This window comes from Chlamydotis macqueenii, chromosome 4, assembly GCF_036417535.1.
Source record: "Chlamydotis macqueenii isolate bChlMac1 chromosome 4, bChlMac1.mat, whole genome shotgun sequence".
NCBI classification, from domain to species: Eukaryota; Metazoa; Chordata; class Aves; order Otidiformes; family Otididae; genus Chlamydotis; species Chlamydotis macqueenii.
The window spans coordinates 27,878,701-27,899,645 of NC_141559.1; the positions used below are offsets into that span (position 1 = coordinate 27,878,701).

A 20,945-nucleotide genomic window follows, 5' to 3' on the forward strand; every position below is an offset into this window, starting at 1 on the left:
CCATAACTGTTTTCTGATAATGCCACAGACACTGATAGGATTTCTGAGGCAATATTTTGGCTGCTGAGTTGTCTTGTAGAACACTGTCTTGCTTTTCAATTTGTTACATTTTGGTCCTGATAATCATATGGCAACCAAATCCAAAATGAATTTAGGGGCTGTTTTGCACTATGAGATAAAATTCCTGACGTAAAGGGTATCTCATGTGAAAAGACTGAGAAAGGTGGAAAAGTAGACCTAGAGAACTGGAATGGCTCACTAGTCTTTTCGTAACCAGTAGTATGTCGACTCCTAGCTCACTGCTCTGTCTGGTGGGCTGCCATGAATTTTCAGATTTATAAGGTTACTTATATATAATAATATATAGTATGGAAAGTGGTTGCAATTTTTGGATAGTCAGTTCTTAGAATAAGACTGCACTTAATTAAATTGTTTGTGGTCTGAGTTACTGCAACAGGCTTACATTCAGATTTTTTTATAACATTAGGGAAGCATTAGCAGTACAGTAGTTCCGGTGAATACTGTATTTTGCAGTTCAAAAAAATTTGGAACTTAAAACTTTTGAAAGAAGTGAAGATCTGTTCCTGACTGAAAACCCCTTTTAAGGTCAAAAATAACCTAGAATTTATGAAGATGTGGAATGAGGTAATTCTCATTAAGTGCCTATCTTCTTTTTTTTTTTTTTTTTTTTTTAACATAAGAGTGCATTCATAATGCATGCATGATCTCTGGAAATGTGTTTTACAGTATTAATATAACTTCCATAATCCCTTTTAAGATTATGCAACTGACTTCTGTTTAATGGTGATTGTGCAGAAGCTCTAGATTGCCTGCTTAGGTTACATCAGATAACGCTGAGTAAACTAAAATTCTTTGTTTGACTTTTTAAAAATTCCCAGCACTCCCTTGACAGGAATTGGCAATCCCCTCTCCTCAAGGAGCCTGGAGAAAACAAAAAGCCTTGCAGATGAAGAACAACAACAGATTCAGACTGTTTTAAACAGACTTCTTGTTTGGTTTATATAATGATCTAATTATTATGCCATACCAATTGCTTAAATATTTGCGGAATTTCTTGCTAGGTGGAAATCAGCTGGTACTGTCAGGAGGACACCTCCTGCAATGAGCAATCTGAAACCTAGGATGCTGGGTTGTTTTCACGAATGTAACTTTTCTTCTAAGCTCTGTGCTCTCTCAACGTGCTTGATAGGTCGTTGTGCATGCCTGGAGTTCTTTGGAGCCAGTATGCACCCTTGCCAAAGATGGTGTGACTGTTAAAGCACAAAGTGCTGTCCTCATCTACAAGGAGTCCATGAATGACTTTCTGGAAAGATGCAGGAATTGTACCAGGAAGAGCTGTGTTATTACTTTCTATCTTGTGGGGGGAGATGGGCTCCAGAGTCCTACAAACCATCACTTCCTTTCATCGCTGAAGGATGCTCAAGGATTAGAAAAGACTCATCTTAGTGTAAGTATCAGTTATGCTAAATTACTGTATTGGCTAGTCTTGCTGGTTTGAGTTGTTTGCCTGCTGTGCAGTGTCTGATTCCACTGAATCTGAGAATATGCACTATATGCATACCTAAATAAGACTGGTGGTTTGTTTTTTTGTTGTTTGTTTTTTGTTGTTTGTTTGTTTTATTTTAAATAATAATATCACCATTTCATTTGTTTTTACTGTATTTCACCTGACTGCTGCAGCATTGCTCCTTTCATTCTTTTTGTCCCTAGATAGCAGATAGCATCATGGCAAGTGTTTTGGCTCCCCGACAGTACTGCACTCTTGAAGTGCTCAAACTCTGATCGGTGTACCATTACTAGCATGCGATACTGCATGCTCCTTTCTTCCTTCTGCAAATCCCTACCCTCCAGCTAAGGGTTCTGATTTGCATAATAGTGATTGTTTCTTAATATCTGGCAAGTGTGTCAGTCTTCTGAACAGGCACGAAAAGCATCAGTGTTGTGTAACACTGTCGTTTAGTCCATTTGCTGCTTTTCCCTAGATTTCTTCCCCTCCTAGCAAGCATCCTATGTATAGAGAGAGCAAGCATGCCCTGAATGTGTGTATACAGACATGTTTTGTTGAGCCTCACTTCTTAGCATGTAAATCTTTATTGCTAAATTTTTAATCAGCAGATTGGCAGATTGCATTTCTCACATTTGGCTTCCAAATTGCAACTCTGCTCTTTAGAGCTAAACAAGGAGGGGGAATAGAGGTCTTTAATTTCTTTGAATCTGGACCAGCATAATTGCTTTACAAAAAGAAAATGGGCCTGTTATATCTTTCATGGCCTGCCTCCTGAGTGTACAAAAAAAAGAAATCAGCCTATTTTTATTTTTTTTTCAGTTAGTGGCACGATCTAGAGTCTGCATCATCCTGGGGTTTTTTTTTGTGGATGACATCATCAATAATAAAAGCTCTGCAACTGGAGCATCGTTGGGAAATTTTACTCCTTTTTCCCATGGCCATGTTGTCTCCACACTACTAACTAATAAGGATAGCTAGCGAGGATAAATGCAAAGTGCTTGTTTTAAGAAAGTATGCAGCTGTGACTTAAATTTTTTTTCTGTTTTGTGAGAAGATGGTACTTCTATACATAGCTACTAATAAAATAACTAGACTTTCAAATCCAAGCACTACTCTTCACATTATTGCTTTAAAAAAACATGAAGACTTCAGTGTTTCTTCAGAAGACACAAAATGTAAAGGATGTGTGCTTTTTCTTAAACATGAATAGTATTGTTTTTCTTGTAAGCAGGACAGGATTTCTGCACTTAATATAATTTGTCCGTTTTTTTTGTGTATAGTTAATTGGTATTTGAAAATGATGTAGCATAATATTTCATGATGGTGAATGGGGTGTGACACATGGAAATGCATCCTGGTTGTGCTTTAAGCCTCTCTGAGATTAATTACTGATATAACTTAATATAAAGCAGTATACCTTGTCCTGGTATTTTGCAACACAGTTGCCTTCTAAACGTAGCGTAAGGACTTCACCGTTGTGTTCCATTAAGATGAGGTGACCTCCTGTGTTACTATGATTTTTACCATCTTTTGCTTCTGTGTATTTCTGTTACTAATGTAATGGGAAAGGCCAGCTACTTTAGTAGTTCTGAATTTATAGGTAGAGTGAAGTGTGCTGGTGAAAGGACAAATCTCTTTCACTGCAGTAAAGCACAGGATACCAGTACTACGTACAAGTCAGATTACCATTTATTTGGTTATTTTCGTAAGATGGTAGAGTGACGACACTTCATGGCATTTTTCCACAATCTGTAGTATTCTGTAGGAAAGCTATAATAACGTTTGCAGTTTTTGTGTGATTCTTACATATGAATCCTGTTGCTTTAACCTTTGGTTCCAGAAGAGATTTTCAGAAGAGAAAAGTAATTCTGATCAAATGTGGTTGTTCAGTCTCACTGACATGCAGGTCTTTCCCAGTGAGGGTGTAACTGAGTTCTTCTCTAACACGTACATTTTCTTTTATTTATTTGGGTTTTTTTATTTATTTTATTTCTCTTCCAGGCCTCTGTATCCCAACAAGATGACGTTTATATATTTGATCTTCAGACCACTGCAATTGCTGCTTTTGTTTCTCTGGATGTAGGGAGTATAAAAGGCAGATTCAGCGATAATGGTTTCCTCATGACCGAAAAGAAGAAAGTGGTTGTGTTTTATCCTTGGGAACCTACCAGTGTTGAAGAACTAGAAAAGTCACTAACCTTGACCTCTCTGGTGGATGTTGTCTGAGGATACTTCATTTCCTTTGAGATAAGGAGTGAAACAGGAGGAGGAAAAAATTAAAATAATTTAACTGAAGTTGAAATGCTGTACAGTTTGAGCTGACTGGAGAACATACTATTCCTGCGATGTGTGAATTTTAACTGCTAATTCAATGTAAAGATACCAACAGCAAAGCTTGCATATAATATATGTGGTGTATTGAAAGTAAGGCTTTCTCAGGTAATAGGAAAAATATATCCCACATATAAAATGGGAGGGGTGAGTTGGTACAAGAGAGCTAATCTGAGTTCTTCAGCTCTCATGAGGGTTGAGTTATGAATTCATCCTAACTAAGAGGAAACATAAATATGCACCTCCAGACTATGGTTGTAAAAATGAAGGTTTTTTTCCAATTTCACTATGCCATAAGTGGAAATTCATCTTAGGATAACAGCAGGGTGTGCTGGGGTCAGGGGGGATGGGCAGGGAGTGAAGCTGGAACCACCTGCATGGGTGTTCCCTGACTTGGAGGAGTTTCATCTATCTACACCCAAATCAGGAGAGCACTAGTCCTACCTTTTCAGATCTGTGGCTGTCACTGCAAGGTAGCTTTCCAGATAGACATGAAACCTGGGCTGTCTAGTCAGACATCAGGCAGATCTGTTCCCCCTTCTGAAAAGGGAATTGAGTATGAGCCTTGTTTTCTTCTCTGTTTTCATGCAACATGAGCAATAACCCTGAGAGCTCTGCATCTAGTTTTGAGTATTCCCAGAGAGCTGCAGGTGCAGTCACAAACCTTTTGCTGCTGCGTGGGATCCAGCATAATGTGGCATAGTTTGAGTTACGCCTGGCTGTGGGAAAAGGAGAAGAGTTGACCAAAGGTGCAAAAAGAAAGGAGGCAGTACAGAGAAGAAATGGTCATGTGAGAGGACCACAGAGTTACAAGTGACTGCTTTTTCTCTACTAGATGCATAGTGCAGAGGCTGCTGTTCTCACTCAGACATTGCTGCACCCCTGTTCTGTTACATCCTGGCATTCCTCATGAGTGACCCAGTGCTCCACATAGATCCTCCTCTCTTTCCAACAAAGGGAAACCTCAACATCTTAATTTTGCTGCTTTGTGTGTGCGTTTCCCATAGAAGACACTGTTGACTCATCGTAGTACACTGAACTCCTTAGTCCATGGAAAGTAACAGTGCTTCACCTTCTATTCTGTTTCTGAGTAAGTTTAATTTAAAATGTTTAGGTTCCCAATACAACTGTTGTCTCACTTTGGCGTTTGACACAAAGAAAATAAGCTTGCTTCAGCATGGGGGGCTGCTGTAGCCTGTGGAGCTGAAAGCCTGAGGGTTTGACTGTCAGGAAATCCGGGTTGCTGTGCTGTGGGCAGGTTGCTAAACATTGGGCTTGTCTGTCAGATGTGGTTTGAAATGCAGCTGGGATCTTGCTGAGGTTCCACACAAAGATCCTTTCACAGTCCAGGCAGTTTTCTTGCAAAACACGTAGCAGAATCAGCACTTCACAGGAGAAAGTGTTTGAACAAGCTCTACTGGTGACATCCGTCTCTGTCGTAAAAGCACCACATGGGTGATGCTTGCTGGTGGTGCTGGGGATCTGGAGAACTTGTGGGAAGAGCAGCTGCATGTTCCATTGGTCAGTTAGAGAACTGGGAACTGGGAGTTGTTTTCTTGCAGTGATCACAGTTTTAATGGGCAAAGATACGAGCCTATTGACTGATGCTTGGTGATCTCTTGTACTTTTTGAATTGGACATTAACCACAACTGGCATACTCTTGAGCAAGAGGAAAAACTTAAAGATGAAAGGGAAATTATAAATGGGAGTTGCTTACAAATACTTTATTAGGTCACTAAACCGCTAACTGCAGTTGCATAGGAGGGCTTTTCTAATTCAAAACTTTTCCTACTTGAAAGAAAACATGAAAGCAATCAAAATATGCATGTGTATATGCTAATGTTTATAGGTTATATAAAATAAATAGGGAAAATTGTAGTAATTAATAAAACTTAACAGTTAGTGTAGACATTGATAAAGGAATTTAAAAGTTATCTGAGAGCCATCCTGGGCCAACAATAGAAGAAAAATCCTTCAGCTTTTTTGGTGTCTTGGAATCAAAGTGGAATCAAAGCAGCAACAGAGTCAATATAAGGTAAGGATGAAAAAATGTGGAATAAATATGATTAAGAAATATTGCTGCAGTGTGTTAGGAAAAGGGCAGGTTGGTTGATGTCTTTCTCTTACATTGCTGTAGAAATGTCTCTTCCAGCAACATCTAGATAGAATTTCAAAATGGCACTTAATAGTGTTAAATAAAACTTTGAGAGAAATACTTGTTTCAAAGACAATCAGGAGGACTAGCTGAAGGTAAATGATTTTTTCTTAGTGCATCTTGGAATATAAGTGAAGTTTTAGATATGTACAAAATAACTTTTGGATTGCTAGAAGCCATAAACCATGAATTTGGATAATTGACCTTATTTAGCCTGTCACGAATTTTAGGCAAAATCATGAAAGAAATTGTGTGGTACATGATCAATAATGGATGAAGTGGCTATGCAGCCAATGCCTATCAGCACTGTTATGCAGAAGAGCATTTTTTTTTTTATAAAATTGTTTGTGGTTTTGTTTGTTTGTTTGTTTTCCTGTTGCTTTCTGCAGTTACCAGATTGGCATAAAAAGGTTCAGACAATTTTAAAATTATTGTTATTTTTGAAGGTCAGGAGCTCCCTAGAGAGCAGATCCATTCTTTCTCACTGGAAAGCTTTAATTCAACACTAGGTGCTGTTATGAAAGATCAGCAATTGCTTAAGCCAAATGCTTGAGCTCAAACCAGAATTTAATGAGGGAGGTTCACTTCCATTATTGTCTTAATATCCTTAATATGTTCTTTGGGTTTCCTGGTGTTGTAGTAGGTGCGTATTTATAGATGCTATTTTCTTCTCTCCCCCCTGCAGCAGTGACTGTAACATGTACCTTGATTAACCATTTCCCCTGGCACTTTTGCCGTTACATACTGTGCGCTATTCTTGGTTCCATTGTTCTACCTTTGTCTCAGATCAGAGCAAAGATAGCAATGCAACACCGAAGAGATCTTCAGAGTATCCATCGCTCGTATCTACACATCTATCTGTAGCTGGCTGAGTGTTGTTGCAGCTACTCGGTGGCCCCTCTATTGCCAGTTGTATCTGATGGGCTGGGGGTCAGCAGCAGAAGCATTAGGAAAAGCATTTGGTAAGTGTCATGGTGCTTGTCTTCAGTGTCATTAAATTATTGGTGGCAACAGACGGGAATGGCCTCATCAGTATTCTTTTAGGGTATAGCCTTGCTGTGTTTTGTTCAAGGGATCGCTGGGTTTGCTTGTGCTGATGGCTTTTGTTTGCTTCCGGGCTCCCTCTGGGCTTTTCTTCACAGATGGCAAAAGCAGTGGTCAGAGTTCCCCTCAGTAGGAGCCATGACAGATGCCCTTCCAAAGAGCAGGTTTTGGAAGAAAGCTGTATGGCATTGGCTAATTTGTTGTCCTAAAACTCATCTCTGTCAGAGATTTGGCTCTGAACCCGTTCAGGACCTGCAGGGACCATTTTGAGCTTTATAAGGCACGTCTTTGTTGATACTTTCTGCCACACAAGGAAGATTTACTTTGTTCTAGTTTACTGGAGCATTTCCTTGGAAGCTTTTCCAAGTTCCTCTACGTATTTTCTAGGAAAGAAGCATGTGAATGCATCTGAAATTCCTCTCTAAGTAAGTGTTCATAGCTCTTGGACAGCCTCTGTTGTTACCTGCTGCTTGCATACCTTGGTGTGGTGGTTTACCCCGAGTCACCACGCGGTTTCTCACTCACCCTCCCCCTTCCCAGTGGGACGGGGGAGAGAAATTGGGAAGGAAGGAAAACTCATGGGTTGAGATATAAAATACTAAAACCTACAAAAATAACATAATATAAGGATATTAATATATATACAAAATACACAAAATAAACAATATAACAATGATTTCTCACCACCTGATGTCTGAATGACCGACACAGCTCGAGTAGTGATCATGGAAACGACACCAAGCAGCAAGCAAAGGCGGGCAGAGCAAGCCAAGGATGCCCGAATGGATGCCCCCTCCCATGGCCAACCCCCGCTTACATACTGAGCATGACGTTTGTGGCATGGAATACTCTCTTTGGCCAGTTTGGGTCAATTACTCCGTTTCACCTAGCTTCCCGCATCTGCATGTTAACGAGACTTTAATGAGACTTGAAAAGCCAGATAGTGTCTTTGGTCCCCTTAACAACAACACATATAATCAGAGAGTTTTTATCAACGTTCTTCACATACAAAATCCAAACCACACCGGCTACTGAGAGGAAAATTAACTCCATCCCTGCCGAAACCTGGACACTTGGGTCCTGAAAATTTTTTCTGCTTTAGAGGCACGCTTTTCTTCAGTGCTCTTACTTCTGTAAGTCATCCTTTTGTTTTTGGAGATGTGTAGCAGAGACTACTTCAGTGACCTGTAGCAGTGCCAGGGGCAGAGGAACAGGCCAGTGAGCTTCTTGTTCTCAATAATGGACAGTTTAGTTTTGCAGCTTACAAGCCAGCCTTTACATGTCAGAGTTGCAGTTTTCTTTCTTACCCTCTGAGGGGTAAGGTGAGTCATCCAGGAACTTGCGGTTTGAATGTTTAAATACGTGTTCCAGTCAAGGAATCTGGTTTACGCAACTGTTTTCCAGTCAGATGTTACAAGAGAGTGGAATGAAAGTCCCAATTTAGTTTAATTAGGGTGGAAAAACTAAAACTTAAGTGAAAAATACAGAACCTTAAAATTACTTGGTGTTTTCCCTGCCAACATTGAGGAAAGGCTATCTTACTGTAGGAAGCTGAGACAGTTAGCAAAGACCTGTAAATGTCTGTTTTGATCATTAGTGTGCATCATAGCCAAAATAGAGGTGTCTTTGGTCTAGACAACTACAGTGTGCAGCATGAAGGGAAACGACAGCCTGAGGACTAGTCAGGAGGAAGGTGGTGAGTCTGTTTGCTTGCCATGAGCTGTTCTTGGAGGGTCTGCTTTTGGAAGTTGATCTTGAGATTTCTTGCTGGGGTCTGGGAGCGCAAAGTGGTTCAGTGATGCTCTTACTTTGTATGGCTTTTTTTACTTTGTGGCTGGCTGGGGACCTGGTTGACTCTGTCGAGGCAAGTGGCTGAGGTAGAAGGGACGTTACCCTTGCGTATTAAAACCACTGGCCTGTGGATTGAGCCAGGTTCTATGGCCCAGTGGGGAGCTGGGTAATCCAGAAAAGGAGCTCTAAATAAGAACGAGAGCTGTTTGTCAAGCCTGTGGCCTGATGGGGAAGCATGCCGTTGTCAGATGCAGGAACTGAAAGTTTTGATCCTTTTCCATGGTGGTGAAAAATTAAAACTTTAAATGCTGGCCTCTGCTACCTCCTTGCAAATGTTGTGATTGCCAGGCTTTTGGCAGCATTGCAGCTTATCTCTCCTCTCTTGTTGTAGCAGTCTTCCTTTGCCTATTGTAAATAAACTAGATAGATAGCAATCCTCTGGCATGCTGGCCCTGGGATTCTGTCTTGCCAACTAGCATGTAGATCCCAGGAGTTAAGCATTCAGCACTGCAGGCTTTAGCTCAGTTCCCCAACCACTGCGAAGGAGTGATGGTGTGAGCCAGCTCTCAGCTGGTTTCCTGTGAAAGAAAGTAGAAAGCTTGATCTCTTGTTAAGAGTTGTTCCGTGGCACTGGTAGGATGGTAGGAAGCTGAAGTTGGGTTGCCCAGCCGGATCACTGGTGAGAAGCTGAGGATAGCAGAGGAGCTTCCATGTAGAAGCAGCCACAGTATTTAGGACAGTGACATTGTGTATTTAGCCCTCTGCTACCCATCTGGAAGTGCTCTGTCCACAACTTTTGTGTTATACTCTAGCCAAATGTAGAGTTTCTTGCCTGGGATGCTGAAGACTAGAAGAGGTGGCTGCACATCTGAAAGAGAAGCGAGGCATTAGTCATGATCCCATTTTTCTGGCAAACATCATTGCATTAGCTAGCCCAGAGGGTGCGATGCTACTCTGTGCGTGTGCACGTGAGCGCGTGTGTGTGCTGACTCACCTGGCATGCCAGCAATTGCCACTCCAGGCCACAGGTTAACCGATGTTAAGTCAGTCACAAGTGTTTTTCCCTTGCGGTGTGTAGTGAAATCCACCGATCTGCTAGCGCTCTTCTGTATTGTGAAAATAGCAAGAGTAAATGGATGGCTGAAAAATTTCTATAGGGGTTGCCTTCAAATGAGTCCATGGGGAAGCCTCTGCAGGCTTTGAATCATGCACATACTACAGCCTGGTTCCAAGCGGGGCATCAGGCTGCTTCATAACCCTGAATACAGAAAAGCATCTCCTCGGTAATTAACTGGTGCTGTCTTTTGCTTGTGGCTGTAGGACTCTCTTGAAGCCAGCAAAAGTTCAGACCGTTAGAGTCTGCTGTTAGAGACATTGTGTGCTCCAGAAGAGCCGAAGGCTGTGGGTGGTGGGTGAGTATTGACCATTGGAGCCTGAGCTAACGCGTGGGCACCACCATCCCTGTCACTTAGTTGGAGAGAGGGAGAAGGGTTGCTTTTTCCTTAAACATAGGAAAACTGTGCTTCCCTTGCCCAGATAAGGGAGAAAAGACTCTTCATATACCACTGTCCACAGATAAGATTCTTGTCCTTCCTCCTGTCCAAAAAATCTCTGAATGCTGCCTAGAACTTCCCCCTCCCATATTGAGTTTCCAGATTTGTAAATATATCCCATGGTGTCACCAGAAAATTACAGCTGTGGCAGCAAATCTAAAATCAAGGGCAGTTTAATCTTCTGAATAATCCTTTTCAGTCAAGTGTAGAGAACATAATCTCTAGTGTTCTGTTGTCACAACTTTTGCTGCATTCCACAAGTTTCTGGCGTTTATTACTGCACTATAGTAGCAAAATAATGTACCAAGCTCCAATTACTGAAAGTGCAGATTAAGTTTAGAATTATTTCAGATTTTGATCCTCACTGAAATTAATTTAAAATTTGCTACTAAACTTGACTGAGGATACCCAGAAGTTACACACCTGTCCTACTTTTTTCCATTCCAGGGAAAAAAAAAAGCTTAATTAAATAACCTTTCTTATTTAATATTGATCCATTTGAATATTGCAAGTGTTTTCCAGATAAATCTGTGTGGTCACTGCCAAAGCAACAGAAGCATGACTAGCACTCAGAAGGACAAACTCACACAGTCAGCTTTTAAGGATCTGTTTGAGGTTGGCTGATGCTTTTTGACCATACCCCCAGCCTCAGTGCTTTAATTGCTAATGGAAATACGCAGCAGGCTTCCCACAGTATGATGCAGTGCATCGGAAGAGCCCGCTGTGGCTTGCGCCTACGCAGTACTTCTGTTCATCCAGCTACAGTGCAGAGATGCCCTGCTCTGAGTGAATAAGAGACTGACCACTTGCTGGGGAAGTTTTCCTAGAACTTCTAATGGCAAAAAAATTAACTCCAGAACGCCGTTCTTGCTGTTCATGCACCTACCTTAAAAAAACCCAAATTATTCCTGATATTTTGAAAACTTAGTGAATAACACTCTTCTCAGTTTTGTTTCCTCAGAGGTAACATGGAAGAGAATGGGGACAATACCCTGTGCAACAAGGTATAGTGAGGTCCACATGCAAACTTACTGTGCGGAATGAAAATGTAAGACTAAGTTACACCCTTACTACCCTCTTTTTAGCAATGATGTGAGAGAGAACTTTCTCTCTATAAGCCAGGTGTAGATAGGAGCTCTCAGGCAGCAAATTCCTGGGTTCCTGTAGGACTGTTTTTCCAGTTTATTCCATCACACTTGTGAAACATGGCACTTCCTTTCTGGGCAAGGAGGTGTAAGGATCAATCTCTGTTTGAGGTGAGCAGATCTACAATGAGGTATATAAATATATCTTTCCAGTTTACCTGTTAGGAAGAATATGACTGTTTTAAATGTTTCTGTTAAGACTTGTCTGCATCACTTGCACTTTCTCTTGTGTCGTAGTTCAGCCCCGATCAGGACCAGACTACGCAGTCTCTCTCTCTCACTCCCCCCACCCTCCAAGAGAACAGGGAGAGAAAATATAAGGAAAAACGGCTCGAGGTTTGACATAAGGATGGGGAGAAAATCCTTAAAGTTACTGTTACGGGCAAAACAGACTCGACTTGGGGAAAACTATTCATTTATTACTACAAACAGCAGGAGAATGAGACAGAGAACAAGATAACCTCCCCCCACCCCTCCCTCTTCCCAAGCTTAACATTATCTCTACTACCTTCCGCCTCCAAGAGGCACAGGGGGGAAGAGGGAATGGGGGTTGCGGTCAGTTCATCACATGTTGTTTCACACCGCTGCTTCATGATCGGGGGAAGAACTCCTCGCATTCCTGCCCTGCTCCGTTGTGGGGTCCCTCCCATGGGCCACAGTCCTTCGTGGAACTGCTCCGGCGGGGGTCATCTCTTCCACGGGTGCAGTCCCTCCAGAACAGCTGTCCCAGCGGGCCCTCCACAGGCCACAGCTGCCTTCAGGCATCCACCTCCCCCGGTACGGGGTCCTTCATGGGCTCCAAGCGGATCTCTGCTCCTCCATGGACCTCCATGGGCTGCAGGGGGACAACCTGCTCCACCATGGTCGTCACCACAGGCTGCAGGGGAATCTTGGCCAGGAGCCGCATTACTCCTCCCCCTCCTTCTGAACTGACCTTGGCGTCTGCAGCTGTTCCTCACAACAGGCTGGTAGATGTCTCTCAGGATCTTTTTTTTTTTTTTTTTTTTTTTTACATCTTATTCACTTCTCATCTCCTTTCCACTTCTTGCACCTGGGCCAGACCGAGTCGGGCCCAGTTGGCTGCCTGGCAAGAGGCCAGAGGGTGAGACCTGCAAGGCCCATGAGGCCTGCGCCTCCCCCTCTGCACCTCTGCCCCCACTCAGCTTCTTCACATCTTCTCTTCTCCTTTTTTTTTTTTTTTTTTTTCTGTTTTCCCATTCTTAAATACGTTATCGCAGAGGCGTTATCACGGGACATTCTGCTACCAATCGGCCCGGCCTTGGCCAGCAGCAGGTCCATCCTAGGACCAGCCGAGTCCACTGAACAAAGGGGAGCGACTTCTAGCAGTTTCCTACAGAAGCTGCCACCTTAGGCCCCCCCTCACTAAACAAAACCACGACATCTTGCTAAGCCTGGTTCCTCTGTATGTGGCTTTCATCCTCACACCTGCAAGGAGCCTGACCTTTTCCAAAGTGCCATCAGTTCAGGAATTGGCATGCCCGGTACAGGATGACCACCTGCTAATAAGAAAAAAAGGTAAAGCAGAAAGAATAAAGCTGAGTGGTTTAGCATTTTCTTTTAATTGAGCTACTTGAGGTAAACACTAGGTTCTTCAGTAGGTTTGCTCTGCTGTGTTGGTTTTGTTTAGTGCTGGGGTGGAAGCTTCTGCAAGAAGCTGCTAGAAGTTTCCCCTTTGGTGAACTCGGCCAGGTCTAGGGTGGACTCACTGCTGGCCAGGGCCCAGCCAATTGGTGACAGGGTGTTCAGTGATAACGTCTCTGTGAAAACATATTCGGGGGGGGGCGGGGAGTGGAGAAGCAGGAGCAGAGAGAGGTAGGTACAGTATCCCTGCAACACATAGTTAAGCTGCTAAGGGTTAATGCAAATGGAGAAAGTTGTCCTATTGTGTGACTCAACTGTAAAAATTTAGTGTTCCTGTTTGAATTAGTGAGAATACTTTTAAACAAATATTTTTTTTCTATTTCTATACAAAGAAGGGGAAAAAAAAAAAAGGACCAAAGCCTCTTTTGTTAAATAGAGTGAAACTGAGATGCTGCAAGGAAAGAAGCTGCCAGACTGCCATTTAAAGCAGTTGAATACACAGGGCCCAAGGGAGGTGTCCTGCTGTTCACTGCATCATCACTGACCTGATGAAGAGCTAGTATGCAGCATTTGGTCATGAAATGCATAAAGAAATACAGAGCCAGGTGTCTTCTGGTGGCTTAAAAGCAGAGCTGATCAGAAATAAGGCTAAAAGGTGTGAATCAACAGCCAGGATGCCCTGGTGACCTGCAGGATTGTAGAAACTCCAATAAAAGTATCTTATCAGCCCTCTGAGCTGTGCTGGAAATTCTGTGGCAGCAGAAGGTGCGTTTGACTTGGACAACAGCTCTGCTAGGGCTCAAAAAGCTCCTCTGCTCCTAGAATAGGAGAACCTTTGCCTGTTTCTGTTACAGCTGGAATGCAAAGAGAACGCTGGACAAGTACATTAATTGCAAAAATCCATACGCCTTTGACACTGCATATGTAGGTTATACATACAATAATGGAAAGAAAGAATGGCATTTTTTACTATTATATATCTTGTTTCTCTGGAAGTAATTAATGTACTCAGTAATTCAGCTGGATGTAAAATTATTTCACAAGTTTTTTTTTTCATTACTTGTTTAATTTGTTACAGCAAATACAGCTCTAAATTTAACAATTCTCAAGGTTTGTCTTCATTTATTTTCTCAGGAGTAACACCCAGGTTACTGAAGACTCAGCTGAGCTAAGAACAGCACTGTCAACCTCCATCTTCATGCCAAGAAAATGGGCTGCAAGTGAGTGACTATGGTACAATGCTGCTCATTGCTTTTTCATCCTGAAATCTGGTATTTGTATTCTCAGTAGGGCCAACATCTGTAACTGTTACACTCACTATCTCAGAATTAACATGCAACAAGAAGAAATACTGCTCAGGAACTCCTATTACAGGAGTTTCCAGATAGCCCAAAGAACTGAACTGTCTCATCAGAGTTTTGCTGAGATGCTAAATGGTTGGTTTCAGTGTAAATGATTCTCTGCTGCCATAATTATGAGAAGAGAGCTAAAAGAGACCATGAATCAGAAGCTTTATAGTTCTGAGGCATGGACAAAGCACAGCTGCCACCTCAGCAGTAGCTGATGCTCCTGGTCTCCCACCATAAAGATACGGTGACTCAACTCTTTATTTATTTTAGTACTTGGAAATCAGCATCATCTTGTATCAATACCTAAATCTTCAATAACTCTCCTTGAAAGATATGTAATAATGACAGCAAGCGTAGACAAGACATTTCATTTTGGATTTTTATTATAAAAGTAAAATAAAAATAAGCATTTAAAAAAGCACATTTTAAAAAACTATTTACAAACAGGAAAATGCCAAACTTGAATTTTTTTTTTTAATAAGAGGCACTAAAGTTAAGTTTAAATACATTATCTGAAATATACAAGATTTTATTTTTATTCTCTTTTCTCTCTGAGTTGTCATTGTGATTAAAGTCATAATTTTTCTTTGCCAGCTATTTTATGAGCTTTTTCATGCAACTGTGCTGCAAAAATTATGAAGAGAGCAGCTCAAAACTGCATCCTTTAATTGCTCTGCGTGCCTTACCTCTTTTTATTAAGTGAGTTGGTATTAGGCATTAACAAGGAATGACTTTCATCTATAAAAGAAAATCCTCGCAAACCAGAAAAGCTCAGTCAGTCATTCAGTGTCCAGTCCTGTGTATTAATGCAGCAGCAGAGCCCTGGTTATTGTATATGGCTTGTAAATGAATAAAATTAAATGTACTTGAGGAGAGAAGCAATGGCTAGGAGTCTCATGCTGAAGTAGCCGTTGGTTCAGGTTTGTGTGTGGTTTCTCCAGCATGCTTTTGGCTGTGAATTCACTTCCCTCTGACCAGGATGACACTGATGTAATTTTAAATGTCATATTTGTTCCTGTAACTGCATTTTGCTAACTGAATAGTACTAGTTGGCTGTATAATTGCTTTGCACTGAACTTTCATGTCCGTAGCCCAGGGTCATTTTGCTAAGTGGTACTGATGACTTGCTGTTCAGAGAGTCTGAGTATGTAAAGCTCAGTTTGCGGAAGGAGGTCTCCACACCACTGTCACACGTGCTTTCGGTGTCTTGAAATCTGCTATTATAAAGCTCACCTGAGGGAGAGAGAAAAGGGAAATAGATTATTGTTTGTGTTGCTTGTTTGTGTTGCTTCAGTACTGCTGCTTTCAGAAAAGCCTAACGAATGCAAACCAATACATTAGAGTTACTTTCCCAGAGAAGAGCTTTAACTTCACATATTAGAATGGGAAAAGCTGTGCTGAGAGTTTTCAGATGACCAAAGCACGCGATCTGATGCACTGCTGGCAGAGATCAACTGCAGCTGGAGTGTGGATGAGACGAGAAGCCTGGTCCTCTGCTGCCACTAATGCTGTCCCTGCACTGGTCAGCACTCTGCCCAAGTGTGGTAGTATAGCAGGGCAAAAGGTTCTCTGGCTCTTAGATTTCTAGACTCTGTGCAAGTATAGAGCTCCATGATGAGGCTCCTAAAACTTTCTCATGTTATTTCACTTACAGGTTTATTTTTGAGACAATTACTTGTACAATTTTCATCTAGTAAGTGAGCCTGAAATATAAGGAAGTTGCTGTTGTCTCTGCAAGATCCAAACAAGGAGTGCCTGACTGCAAGAGAGCAGTATCTGAGTTGAAGGTACGATGTGGGCTCAGTGTCACTAGATCAGTGGTCAATATATTACGAGTTCAGTATTATTTTCCTAAACAACGATCTTAAAATAAATGACAGGATGCAGTCCATTCGTGTTGCAAAGCAGCAGAACCCCTCTTACCCTTCAAGAGTAATCTAAAGAGGCAATATGTGTACAACCACATTTTGGGATAGGTGTGAAGGTTCATTCCATGACTGAACACACACTTTCCTGTAGACAGTAAACTGCCAACGTTAGAATAGGACAGAGTTAGTTACTGCGGGTGTTTCTTCTTCCTTTCCAGAAATATCCACAGTATTTTCACTAGAATGCAAGTTTCCACACAGGGTGCTGGCAGCACTATTGATGTTTGAAGAGGGCATCAGGAAAAAACAAAGGATTTTGTTACTTAACACGGCCAGTGACTGAACAACCCTGATGACTTATGCCACTGACCTCCATCACTGAAGATGCTCAGAACCCAACTGGACACTGACACGGGTGATCTCATGAAATGTTATATCGGCCCTGCTCTGAGGAGGTAGTTGGACAGCATGACTGCCAGAGGCTCCTTGTAACCTAAGCCCTCCCTGATTCCTCTGCCTACAGGACACTGGGCCATTTCAGAGTGCCACACATTGTGGAAGGAGAAATTTAATACCAAAGTCTTATGAGGAGTTTAGCGACCCAAAACATTTCTGTTTATCCAGATATGGGAAGTGGGGAGAAGTCAAAAGGTAACGGCACTTGTACAGACCTGGGAGATAGTTGCCTAGCTTATCTTTTGAAACTTCTCCGCAGTACATATAAGGACTTAGCATCAGTAAATGGCAGATGTCTGGTTTTTAGAAAAGGGAGCCAGTATAATCAATACTGTAATGCAGGGGAAAAATGGACCTAGCAAATGAGAAAGTCATGCTGCAGTAAAATATTCCTGAAACAGGTAAGCAGCTCGGGCAATGTCTGTAAGAAACTATGCAAGCTATCAGCAGTCCAAGGCCAGGGCAGAGGAGGAGAATTGAAAATGTCTTAAATAAAGCTCTTGATGTTTTGCCATCTGTTTTTTTTTACCCGTCTCTCTTTTTGCAAAGGTTGGTGGTGATGATGGAAGACCTTTTGCTGTATTGTCCTCTAGGTGAGATGGGCTTTGTGAGATGGATAGTGCTTTCTGAATGATTTCAATGGCTTCTGTGTGATCCATCTGTCTCAAAGCAGCAATCAGCTCTTGAACTGTGCCACCAGAAACCTAAGAGAGAAGACACCAGATGCCCACCATCATCCAGGCTGGCTGAAACTGAAGCGCTGCACTGTCTCACTGTGCAGGACAGTGTTCCCTATATGTCCTTGTAACTTGTTACAGCCACATTACCTCATAGTTATCTAGCAGAGTTTTCGATGGGCAAGGGCTCAACCTGAAGGCGTTATTAAGTATGCCAAGACCCAGTTTCTGTGCTAGGGTGGACCAGTTTTTCTTAGGATCAGGCAATTCCAACAGTCTGTAAAGCTGCACCTTGGAACTTTCATTCAGCTCTCTCAAACGTCCTGGGTAACAGAGAAATAAGTTAGTTTACTATTTATACAAATCATGCACCAGTTCATTTCTAAGCAGAAACAAAGCCAAATTCAAGAGTATTTTAGTGTCCATCAATCCCAGTGTTTACCAACGTATCGCTCTGATATTGTAAACTTACCTCTGTGTCCCTGTGACCTCCCTCTTAACAGAATCATGCTCATCCTGTGAATGAGCGGGTGGTAGGGTACCTCTTCTCCCTCCCCATTTCAGTTACAAGCTATTGCAGGGCAACGCTTTATGCAAGTGCACTTTCAGTACTCAGTTACTAGAGGGATATTGTCAAGTCTTCTTTATAGATGTTACCTTGTGTCAGTAAGTCCTCCGAAACCACTGCTGACTCATAGGGTTTGCCAGTTAGTATGTCATACACCTAAGAGAATACATTAAACCAGAAACCTGGTTAGTGCCCATTATTTTGACAAGTCACAGTAGTAGTGTACAAAGCCCTGATTCCATCTGTAAATGGGCTCAGATCTGTAAACACAATCAGTATGGCTAAAGACACTGTAGAAGATCTGTGCAAAGCTTGAGGGAGAAATCTTGAGGAGTTAATCTCCCTTGCTCTTTAGCTATGTGATCTAGCAACTGTTTTCAAGACACAGAGGAAGTCTTTGCAGTAAGTAAGTGGCAGTAGCAGTGGTGAAGTGAGGAGTTACTGCCTGTCTGCACCTAGTAATTTAAAATGAAGCCCTGGCTAGATTTCCTCCTAAGGCTAGCACCACTCCTCAGCTCCATGTGATTAGAGATGCTGACTGCTTGTAGTACCTTACGCTCACCCCAAACCAACTGCACATAGTCAAGCTACTAAAGCATGGACTATGCCACCTAATCACTGTTTGGGTTGGACACAAGAGTGTCTTTTCCCTACACACAAAGTCTGCAATTCTCAAGAACATGCAGCAAAGAAACCCACTACAGAGTGTCTCTGAATACGGGCCCTCAAACACAAGCTGCCCAACCAGCTGAATACTTTTCCATATTAAAGACCGTACTGCAACTATTTCAAATGTCTGGTAATTCCTCTTTAGTAGAAATAGTTGGTAAAGTGGAGCTTTCTTCCAGAGCTATTTCATGGCAATTTTGTCGGGGGGGGCGGAGCCTGATTAGTTTAATTTTTGATGGCAATTTAGTAGCTTGTCACCACTGAAATAATTGTGGATGCAGTGAAAGTAGTTGGCTGAGAGTGTGGAACTATCATTTATTATTAAAAAAAAAAAAAAGAAAAAAAAAAAGAAAAAAAAACCAGACCACATACCTCACAGTTGGCTGCCATATCGAGTGGTGTTGTTCCAGGCACAATCCCTTCATCATCTTTCACATCATCTAGATCAAACAATGGCTCAAAGTTCTCAATGTGAGGATCTGCACCTGGAAAACAAGTGTGCAAAAAAAATAATCCTAAGAAAAGGCTTCAAGTTGCTTTTCAACAATATTAAAAATATGTATTCTAAGTTCTGAATGCAAATCTGCTAGTGTAGCTACTCAAGCTAAATTACATTTTGTATTAAGTCAGCAAATAAGGTGGGGTTTTTTATCAACTAAAGTTAAATGCTATCACATCTCTGTATAATGCTGCTCTCCCTTATAAAGAGGGAAAAAATGAGGAGTGTTAGGGCTCAAAGAAAGACCTATGATTTTATATCAACTAACTTCCAGTCCCGTTCTTGGCTCACGCAGAGCATAGCATGTATGTGATGAAGGAATGGTGTGGTGCTGCTTTTTATAGTTTCAGAGAAATCGTGGATATTATTAAAAGACCAAGCACAAAGCCAGAACAATGGAAGGCTTGGATTTTTGTTTCAAAGGAGAAAAATCAGGTCTAAATACAATTGAAAAAATATTCCAATAAATATTCAAAACTAACTCTTCCACAGCGATAGGAAACAGGAGACACTAACAAGCTCATGTTTCAGTGACCTGTTTTTTTTTTTTGTTTCAAAGCAGTTCAACACTTCTTCCAACTATGTAATGAGGTCTCTTCTCTGCTTCTTCAGCTATAAAAAACTACAAAAGAAGTACTCAAAACATCGAAGAGTTTTTTTTTTCTTGACTAACATAATTTGCTTTTTTAGCCATTAGATGGCGCTAAAGAGTAGCGCAGCACCTGAAACCAGCCCTTCCCTGAGGAAAAACAAACCGTCATGCTTTTAACATCTGATTTCTTCTGCTCATTAAACAAGGTCACTGGCACATTGTTTTCTACTTACAGCCTTCTAACCCCAACTGTCACTGTGAAATAAAACTCTCCCATAAATATTTATTTTCATACCTGCTGCTTTGAGAACTGCTGCCAGTTTTGTAGAGCCCCTTGCAGCTGCTATGTGAAGAGGAGTTGTCCCATCATATGTAGTGCTGTCCACATCTGCATCACCCTAGGGTTTTTTTGAACGGCAAAAAGAAAAGTGTTACTCATCTATACGATACAGCTGCAGAGATTCATGGCTGCATAAACATTGCTACTGTGCAAATAAGCACCATTCCACGCTTGTTTGCATAAAACCTCAAATCGTTATCTGAAAATAAGGAATTAGAAAATAACTACAACTGTCTGCCTGCAGCAGCAGCTGGTGGTTGCGTGCTCCAGCGTTACAGCAGGAGGCACAGTGTATAAACCCAAATAGGTCAGGTAGATAAAAGTCACTTTGCATCCTGCGTAATAATTCTGCCATCTGATTACCCGCAGCGTTTGGAGTCTGCACTGGTGTGCGCAGAAGTCTGCCTTCCTGCTGCTCTTCAGGAGAGAAGACAGGCTGGTGGCATATTCGTACATGGATACCACGGAAAGCTACCAGAGGCAGCTGGGGGTGTGTAGAATTAAGCACACTAGGATCAAGGCGTTAAAGAGATGAGATAAGACAAATATTTATAGATATACACCAACTATCTCTCTATGCACATCTGTATACGCATTCCACTTCACACAGATAAAGTGATTAACTTGCTCATGAGTAGTTTCACTGGCTGCTGGGATTACTTGGTGCAAATTAAACATGGCAAATGCAGTGAGGTCAGGGTCACAAACCGTAAATTCCTCAACTTGGGCAAAAGGTTCACCAGCAGTGCTGAACAAGCAATAATGAGTAACATCAGC

General features: G+C 41.8%; 2 protein-coding genes and 1 long non-coding RNA gene across 9 annotated transcripts in view; 2 read left to right on the plus strand and 1 right to left on the minus strand.

Annotated features, from left to right (window-relative positions):
* Nucleotides 1-3,845, plus strand: part of MANBA (mannosidase beta) — a 55,550-nt gene extending 51,705 nt beyond the window's left edge. For all 3 annotated transcript variants that reach the window (XM_086746702.1, XM_086746703.1, XM_086746704.1), the window contains 2 exons: nt 1,211-1,468; nt 3,530-3,845. In XM_086746702.1, the coding sequence (XP_086602828.1) occupies nt 1,211-1,468; nt 3,530-3,754 (483 nt within the window). In that variant the 3' untranslated portion in view covers nt 3,755-3,845. The remainder of the gene's footprint in view (nt 1-1,210; nt 1,469-3,529) is intronic.
* A 6,378-nt stretch (nt 3,846-10,223) lies between these two features.
* On the plus strand, nt 10,224-17,503 carry LOC147600864 (uncharacterized). Of its 4 annotated transcripts, XR_015258375.1 has the most exons (5): nt 10,224-10,262; nt 12,960-13,084; nt 13,543-14,370; nt 16,154-16,286; nt 17,373-17,503. It is a non-coding gene; the product is annotated as an uncharacterized LOC147600864 (long non-coding RNA). The 4 variants fall into 4 exon arrangements; XR_015258376.1 differs by lacking the exons at nt 10,224-10,262; nt 12,960-13,084 and having other exon boundaries at nt 13,234-13,915; nt 14,285-14,370; XR_015258373.1 differs by lacking the exons at nt 10,224-10,262; nt 12,960-13,084 and having other exon boundaries at nt 13,234-14,370.
* The window catches only part of NFKB1 (nuclear factor kappa B subunit 1), a 63,573-nt gene continuing 57,605 nt past the window's right edge, over nt 14,978-20,945 (minus strand). For both annotated transcript variants that reach the window (XM_086746195.1, XM_086746194.1), the window contains exons 19-24: nt 20,124-20,226; nt 19,110-19,222; nt 18,158-18,224; nt 17,651-17,823; nt 17,353-17,527; nt 14,978-15,732 (exon numbers count right to left, since the gene is read on the minus strand). In XM_086746195.1, coding sequence (XP_086602321.1) covers nt 15,545-15,732; nt 17,353-17,527; nt 17,651-17,823; nt 18,158-18,224; nt 19,110-19,222; nt 20,124-20,226 — 819 coding nt within the window. In that variant the 3' untranslated portion in view covers nt 14,978-15,544. The remainder of the gene's footprint in view (nt 15,733-17,352; nt 17,528-17,650; nt 17,824-18,157; nt 18,225-19,109; nt 19,223-20,123; nt 20,227-20,945) is intronic.